At 34.6% G+C, this 9,085-nt stretch overlaps 2 protein-coding genes across 2 annotated transcripts in view; one reads left to right on the top strand and one right to left on the bottom strand.

The window, feature by feature from the left end:
* Positions 1-5,915: 5,915 nt before the first annotated feature.
* On the bottom strand, positions 5,916-6,499 carry LOC119636371 (probable RNA-binding protein EIF1AD). The gene is made up of 3 exons (XM_038031686.1): positions 6,480-6,499; positions 6,271-6,413; positions 5,916-6,202 (listed from the first exon to the last, which is right to left on the bottom strand). Exons 1-3 carry the CDS (start codon positions 6,497-6,499, stop codon positions 5,916-5,918), a joined length of 450 nt encoding a protein of 149 aa, XP_037887614.1.
* Positions 6,500-8,503: 2,004 nt separating this feature from the next.
* LOC119636464 (succinate dehydrogenase [ubiquinone] iron-sulfur subunit, mitochondrial) overlaps positions 8,504-9,085 on the top strand; it is a 2,746-nt gene continuing 2,164 nt past the window's right edge. Inside the window, exons 1-2 of the mRNA XM_038031810.1 lie at positions 8,504-8,674; positions 8,901-9,083. Of these exons, the coding sequence (XP_037887738.1) occupies positions 8,609-8,674; positions 8,901-9,083 (249 nt within the window). The 5' untranslated portion in view covers positions 8,504-8,608. The remainder of the gene's footprint in view (positions 8,675-8,900; positions 9,084-9,085) is intronic.

Below are 9,085 nucleotides of genomic sequence, written 5' to 3'. Positions count from 1 at the left end.
TTCTCAAATCCCTCCTAGATATAATACAATTGTGCCAAGGCTATCTCCAGTCCTCAAAGCATATCTGATATTCACTTTTTAATACGGCCTTGGGCTCTTTTAGCAATGCCCACTTTATCCCCTTAATCGTGGCAAAACTCCATCCTTTCATGGATCTTTCCAGTTTTCGAACTTGGCAGGGAGCCAACACTATGGACGAGGCATGATTGCGTCCAAAAACTTGCGAACAAGCAATGAACTGGAACATTATCGTGGTGCAATATACAAGCTGACATCCTTAGCAACTTCCCTAAGAGTGATTCGACCATACTTCGTAACATAAGTTTCTTCACTGTTTCAACGTTTCCATCGTTTGCGGGGTCCAGGGAGGGCATCGGCATTACCGTTTTCTCGGCTTTCTGTGAAGAACTTAGAAACATTTTTGTTGCCCAAACTAGACTCCCACAGTGAACATTTTAAATAGGTTGCAGCAAATTATTTTTTGACCCCTTTTTTCCAATAACACAAAATCGCCCAGCACACCGAAACTCGTCTAACCTCAATATTCGAAAAATGCAAAATGACTGATAATGTCAACATATGTTAGGAACATGTGTACCAACATCAAAAAAACAAAAAAAAATCCTCAACACTCCTCGTATGGGTTCGTTGACAATTAGCGATAATGTGCAACTGGGCTTTACTTTTTTTTATTGACTCAAATGATCTAGTATAACATAGAAAGACAATTGTGGGCGTGGAAAAATTTTCAACTGTCAAAGAATTACATTTTTCGAAAACAATTGTGTGCCAATATACGGAGAACATGTTTTTCTCAGAAAATGATTTTACAAAGTGACACGTGGCATAACTCAAACAATTTTTGTTATTGCTTTTAATCCCAATTTTTTTTTTTTTTTGGCGTATCTCTAGAGTGACATTTCTAGACTAGAATACGTAGAATATTCTTGGTAAATTAATTTTCTATTAATAAAAAAAAAAAAAAAAGAAAAGAAAATTGAAATTTTTAATTCAAACACTTCCCGATCACTTCCTAAAAATCCTATCGTCATTCTCTTAACTACAATGTAGTTTAAATGATTTTTTTGCTAAAATCCTTAAAATTTTGAAAATGGATATAGGTATCAAATTGAGGTCGACGCTAATCGGATGTTGCAAAACGGACAGGATGTAGCATGAATGTCGAATATGCAATTTTAAGCGTTCGATGGTCAGCGTCGGCCTACACTGAATAACTCTATCGTTATTTTATGTAAAAATAATGTCAAAACCATTGCTGTTTACATTGGCACTTCGCATTATTTTAACATTTTCACGAATAGATGTGGCTGATCAAAATACATGCAAACAACTATTGCATATACTGTGAGGATCCGAAGTCGTTGCTGGTCTTAACGTCGCATAACATTCGTTTCGAAATTAAGATACGGCACGACTGGCAGAGACAACCTTGCAAGAAATGCATACCACGCGACTTACAATGTGGCTCGAGTCAATGGACAGACTCCTTCCGTTTTGTTTTCTTCTTCTTGATCGGACAGCCAGCGACACCAGACTTCCACAACAATCCATACCTTTCTCATCCCAAAGTGTAATTAGTACTTGAATCTAAGATATTCTCAAACAATAATGTAAACTATCTTTGCTGAGAGGAGCAAACCCTTGCGAAGTTCATTTACGATTCTTAATTAAAAAATTTATATATGAACACAGAAATCAATCTGTTTGCTGTAACCAAATAGAACTCCATCCAGAAGTATACCAAGAAATATTATGAATTTCTTGTGAGGACAGCTCGCATACAGCCGATCGAAATCCTCGGCACAAAATGTAAAAAATCATTTTATACCCTTGCTTTAGATAATAAGGCCAAGGGCGAAAAGACACGACTTTCACCTTAAGTAGCAAAATACAATAACAATTGTTGTTATTACCTACGAATTTCTTTCCTAAAACTTGGATTAAAAAACGGAACAAACATCGACATGCCCTTAACTAACATAAAAATTTATTATTTTTACACATTTTCTCAAAATGTGTGCCAAGCATCTCTGATTATGTCTGAGTTGCTCTCAAGCAAATACAAGTTTTCAAATTATTTTTCATAAGATTTCGTTCACATTTGAACATAAATAACTATTTGGATACACGTACGTAAATAATTTAATGTGCAAGCGTATGCTTTCGTTTACGGAAGACAATAAGATAACAAGAACTAGTTTGCATGCAATCCTGCAAATTCATCATCAAATTGCTTCAAAAAAGAAATGAGCCCAAGAAGATTTGCTGATGCGTTTCATTACTTAGATTACGTTGCCGTAACTTTTTCCATTGCATCATATCATGCTCGTGTGCTCAAGTACTTCCTGTCATCATTCACATGCACTCGGCTGTTGTTGACTGACTTGACGGCCACTAGACGATGTTGAACGAGAAAGGCAACTTGATGGATTTCAGCAAATTACAAATGAAATAATTATAGCCACGTTCAAGTCGAATCGTCGATGCTCATCGTTTAATCCTGTTTTATTCTATCTACACATGACGCAGTGAGTATAGAGGGAAAAAGAAAATCCTTCAACTTGTAATTAGATAGCACAGCGAAAGACATCTTGAAAGATAACTCGGACGACATATCAACGCTTTTTATGGTTTGTATTATTTAATCAAATCTGACGCTTATTTTCCGAAGAATAAAAAAACCGAACTTTGTGCTTTTCGGTAACTCCCACACTTTCCATTGGGAAGAAATGCCTTACGAGCTGAGCGTTAGCTTGAAAAGTTTTAGGACAATTCTTCTCCTTCTTACCGATGAACCAGTGATATTAAACGAACGATCGTACGGACACCGGTATAATACCGATCGCGATGGTGGTTACACCAGAAGGTGTCAAAAATATCATAAAGCTACAAGACGCAGTTAATAATTCCAAAATGTATGCGCTACTAACTCGTCTTTTCGCGTCTCGTAGCGCATTTACTCTCCCATGATGTCCACCAGTTGACAGTTACTATGGCAATATTGCAGAAACAGAAGTTCGAATGGCTGCCACAGACTCTCCAAACACAGAACTTAACTCAATTCCCGGCATCGATTCAACAGTTTCACTCATTTTTTCTTTTAAACTCGACCTTTAGAAGAGATGTTTTGCAATCCGAAGTGAGGCAAGTAAATGGAAACCCAGTTTATCATCTAAAGCGACTTTTACCATTTTACACCGACCGCATATTATCTTCTAAAGGGTTGACATGTTTCCTTGCAAAGTTTTCATAGGACATCATTGTATTTGTGTCTTCACTCTATTCTGCTCTATGCAGTGTGTGTACGTTATGTTATGTTTTACTTATGATTTCTTACATCAAGCTTATGGAACTGACATGGATTTTCATTAAGTTGCAGTCGCGTTACTCCAACAGAAGCGAATAAACAGTTCCTACTATCAGGCTTGAGGAATCGATTCAATTCAATTATTGTTTTTACCAGGCCGTAAATCGAGCCGACATTTAAATCTATTAGTGCAAATTGCAGGAATGTTATAAGGCCCAAGTGATAATCAATCTGATTCACATGAATTGTGTGCTGTTTAAAACTTGCTCTCCCTTTCTCATGTTAGTAGTACACATAACGTTTTTCGTTCCATTATTCTCTTCTGCCCCTTTTCCGAGTGATAACCTTATTTCCATTCACATCATCGTAACGTTTTTCGCATCCCGGAACTGGAGACAAGCAAATGGTTTCTCATTTCTGAATGCCCCCACATTCCTACTGGAATTCGAGTACCTGCGCGTAACGAATGTGGAACTAAACTCTTCGGTTGTCCAAGAGTAATCGCTTGTCTTCTGATTCGGAGCCAACGTATTCATCTTCATCTATTTTGCTGCCAGTCGGAGTGGTGCTTTGATGACGGCATGATAGAGCTACGACGTTTATTCGTGAATTTAAGTCTCGAGGCGGTTGCGCATTGTTTGGGCATATGGTCTCCTTGCGTGCCCCATCTGGTATGAAACGTAATACGTGACTTAATGGCAGAGAGGCTGGCAACCAGCGCAACGCCCGCTCCATTTGTTCAATTAACTAAGTCATTATCGATGTGAGTATCCTCAATATGTACACATATCAAATTCGCTTAAGCTTTATATTAAAAACTCTTCTACCGCACTTGAGATTCGAACCCACGACCATTGAGAGTTGCTAGTCGAAAAATCCCTCGCCTTCGGCCACTCAACCGGATGAGCCACGTATTCTTAAAATCAGACAACGAACTTACTACGATTTATACAAATTGGTTTCTGTTATTTTTTCAAATACTATTCAGCTGTGAATATGTGCGTGCCTTTCGCTATACATACTATATAGTTGCACTTACACATGTTTACATATTGTTTTTTTTTTTTTTTTTTGCAAACGATAAGCGCGTGCGCAAATATGCAATATAGAGAATTCAGATTGTATTTTATATATGCAAACATCCGCCTGAGTAGCCGAAGGCGAGGAATCTCGACTAGCAAGTGAATGGTCGTGGGTTCGAATCTCAAGTGCGGTAAGGTTTTTTATAAAAGCCGATAGACTTAGATGCCTAGTGCTTTTAAGAGCTTAGTCTTCGAATTTATTTGTCTGGCGAAATTAATAATAATAATGTATATGTAGACATGTACAAGTACAACTACATAGACATCGTATGTACAATGGGAATGTGTAGATATGTGTCACACCTACAACATTATAAAGAAAACATACAAATTTTTTTTTTTTTTGTTTTTTTCAGAAAACACAAATTATTTATTCACATATATATATATATATACATATATGAATTTTTTTTTGTTGATCAAGAGCTGATCGGCGTACAAGCAATGTCAAAATTCATTGAAATCTCCAGTTAGTATGACGTTTTGTTCACTCTCAAGAAAGTCACATAATGTTTAAATCTCATTTGGTGGAAAGTAGGATGAGGCTATGAAAAGATTCGGTGTAAGATTCATGGTTTTAACGATAATAATGTCAACAGCTGAATTGTAGGGAATATGTCTGAAATTGGCACCTTTCTCAGTCAGTATACTAACCCCCTCCATAGCTCAGGTCTTGTAGAAATTATCAAAAAAAGAGCACCGTTAAGATGGATGGTGTTTCATATATAGTGGTGCTAAGCAAAGAGGATTTGATACATTTTGAAATCCAGGTATATGAAAAGCTGCGAACGGTGGAGTGGAAGTGAAGACCAATTTCAGTTGGCAAATGAGATTTACTTAAAGCATCGTTAAGAGTGTTCCAAGCGCTTAGGGAACTAAAAGTAAGTACAGATCGAAAGTTGTATACAGGAAGAGGTAGAACCAAAATCCATAGGGTCACCATTATTTAATAGATCTAAATTTTTTGCTTTCGATAAGATCTTGAATTTGTCTGTCCCTCATATTGGAATATCCCTTTTTTTTGTTGCAAAAAAAAAAAACTATGCTTATTGAACATCTGACTCGTAGTCGCGGTATACAACAACAACAAGTATGTGTGTCGCCATACTTGTATTCTTATACATACTTGTTGTTGTTGCATTAGCCATTGCAAAGCATTTTACAACTCGAAAGTTGTAACAACGATATAGTTCTTCACTTTTCTCCGTTTCTTTCAACAATAGATTAAATGATCAGAGTTCAGCTGAGATTACTTCCACGTAAGAGAATAAATAAAATTACTATAAGTACACCTAGATCCTTCTTGTCAGAATCAGTTGTTCAACTATAAAACAGTTGATATTTGTCAAGTTCTATAAAACTATGTGACCGAGTTACATGGTAGATATTAAAAATACCTAATCTGCACATTTTTCTATCTAAATTGGTAAGCATTTAAGTTAGCTGTCATCTTCTGAACTTGTACTTTCATTGCTTCAAACCCTGCTAAAAGGCTTGGGCGATTTCTATTCGGAGATGAAATGACAGGGTTCACTGAATTTTTCTTCGAAGTCCTCTACGTTTTCATCGCAACTTTCTTTCACATAATTACTTGCGCAACGTCCATTCGGAACATTATCGTCCCTCTTAAAGCTTTCCGGCCAAATGCCAGCATTGTATTCCTTGATATGTTCGGCTGTTAAGATCTTACAACTTTCTGCTTTAACTTTATCGCCCTCTTCGCTTGGTTTCACTAGAATGACATCGCCTCGTTTAACCCAAACGTTTTTTCTGAATATTGTGGGCATAGTTACTACTACAAACATTATCAAACGATAAAAAGAAGTCGTCATTTATGATATTAGAATTTATTCCATTTACCCAGAAAATTCTCAGTTTCCGTATCGGCCGTTTCAACTTCGTCGAGATTGTTACCTCGACTAGCAATGATTCGTACTATTTGTTGGCCATCTTTAGAATCTTGAATCATTTCCTTTATTTTATCATATTTCGCCGGCAGGGCTCTAAAATGTAATGATAATCAATAAAAAAAAAAATGTCTTTCTTAGCACGTGCGGCTTACACCAAACATCCCTGCTATTGTATACATCAATACGATAAAAGTATCGTATCATGAACAAGCATCGTACACCAAGAATGAACAAGAACAAGTTGTGAATGTTTACAAATCGACGCATGTCGATTTTTGGTTAATTTTTACAAATTTTTAGATATCTTTGATTAATGTTTACATATACATTTAAAACTGGTTTGAGTGGAAAACTTGATGCTTGATAAACAAAATGACAATTTCTTGGTAAGAATTTTTTAAATTTGTATCAAAAAACATATTTATTTTCTCTCAAACATATTGTGACTAGTTTTTGTCCATTTTTAGAGACCTGCCGTTCGATTTTTACAATTTTTTGTATATTTTTGGTTAATTTTTACAAATTTTTGGATATCTTTGGTTAATTTTCACATACACATTTACAAGTGGCTTGAGTGAAAAACTTGATGCTGAAATATAAAGATAAAAAACCATCTTTTTCCTTCTCTCTTTGAGACGCGCTTAACAAATCAAATTGAGCTAAATGCACATTCACATTCAATTAAATTGATTTTTTTATATATTTGATTTTTTTTTATTTTGTCACCTAGGAATGTATCCCCTATAATCCCATATAAATTACCATTCCGTATTCACGGTTTCCTCTACCGCCCAAACATTATATTTATAGATTTAAATAAATTTACGCAACATATTCTGTTTGCAATATGCTTTTATATCTCAATACCAAAACCTTATTAAACATTATTAAGCATTCTTCAACATTCTTAAACATGTCAAATATAAGCAGAGTTAAACATCGAAACCTTATTAAACGTTATTAAACATTATTATTTTGACTGGAGGATTTTTTCAATTCCCTGTCATATATAGTGTTATGGAATTTTATTATGAAAATAGATCTAAGATAATGATTTTATATACAAACGCTCTTTTTATTTGAAATATTTTCAATTTTTCTTAATTTTTCACTCGATTAATATTTTTGAGTTTCTTTTCTTTCATTTTTTTCGCAATTATTCAATTCCTACAACTGCTTTGCACATTAAATTAATTTTATAACGGAGCAAGATAAATTAAGCATATAGGCACGGTTTTCCACCCTTGAGTATCGTGGTAGGCGCCACAAATAAATGGTTAACTTCCCTGTTGAAAGCACAGAGTCGCTTTTAATAAATAAATGGTTAAATGCCCAACTTAACAAAAATGGTAACGCCAAGCAGCTAATGTTATAGACCCAACTTAATCGACAAAAGGGATTCGATTCTGTTCAATAACAGACCAAATACCCAACTTTACCGACAAAAGGGATTCGATTCTGTTAAGTAACAGGAAAACTTTGGGATATTTAGTAACTAATGTTTATTTATTTTTTATTAATTAATGTACGTTTTCATATAAAATTTATTAATTTGTTGAATTTTACAAATTCTACAATTTATTTAGTATCTAATGTTTCTTTATTCTTTTTTATAAATGTATGTTTTCATATAAAATTTCTTAATTTCTTTTATTTTACAATATTATTTATTAATAAATGTATGTTTTTATACCTTTAATTAATATAAGGAACTTTTACTTTTGTATATATGGAGTAAATGGGCAAATAGACTACTTTTTCATTAAGAAAAGCATTTTTCAATGAATTATTAACTGCAAGATGTATACCATTTAATAAATGTACTTAGACAACGTTGGTAAAGAAGTTTTACTGTCGAATGAATACTAAAATCCTTTTGTATACATTTTGGACACAAACCAACTGAATGCTAAAAAGTGAAAATGGTGACTAATATTGAATATACAAACCTTATTGATATGCAACCTTGCACTCAAAGAGACCACAAATAAAATGCAACGACGCATCGTAAATAGAGACTAAAACAAGTCTGTCTTAAATTAACATATGGTTTGCAGTACTGGTCGTGATACGTTGTCAAAACACAATTTCTCACTGAGTGCTTGTATTTTGCATTGAGAGTAATTGAATAAACAATTTCATTGCTTAGCAGACGGCAAAAATTTGTTGTGTGGGTTTTTATTTTATTAAAAAATTGCAAACGCAGTGACGTTTCAATTGAAAATTTGTGGCAATTTATAGTAAATAAATAAGTTTTCTTATCGTCAATTCGTAGAAGAAAAGCAGAAATGTTGGTAAACGAGGCACGTTTAATTTTAAGCCGCTCGGCAGTAGTAGCCGCTACGCGTCCGCAGGTTGGTTGTGAAAATTAAGAGGCGAAAAATTATTGTGGTGAAATACTCTTACATAAGCATACAACTCGAAATTAAGAATTATTTTATAATGAATAGTAAATATCTTAATATGAAAAATTATCGTTGATTTTGATGATTATATAAAATATAGCAAAAATACCAAACTCATGCATACAGACATATTCACTTGTATTCATTTTGCAATGACTCTCTTATATGCTTTCAGTTGCGTTCTCTGACCTCTGGTAATCAGCTGGATCAGCAGGCCCAAGCCAAAGAAGCGCGGGCTCCTCAGATGAAAACTTTCCAAATCTACCGCTGGAATCCTGAAAATGCTGGAGAAAAACCTTTTATGCAATCATATGAGGTGAATTTACGCGAATGTGGGCCTATGGTTTTAGATGCTTTGAT

The sequence above is a fragment of the Glossina fuscipes genome, unplaced genomic scaffold (assembly GCF_014805625.2).
Source record: "Glossina fuscipes isolate IAEA_lab_2018 unplaced genomic scaffold, Yale_Gfus_2 28, whole genome shotgun sequence".
Lineage (NCBI taxonomy): Eukaryota > Metazoa > Arthropoda > Insecta > Diptera > Glossinidae > Glossina > Glossina fuscipes.
Note: the sequence above shows the minus strand (reverse complement) of the source record. Positions and strands in the feature narration are given on the sequence as shown.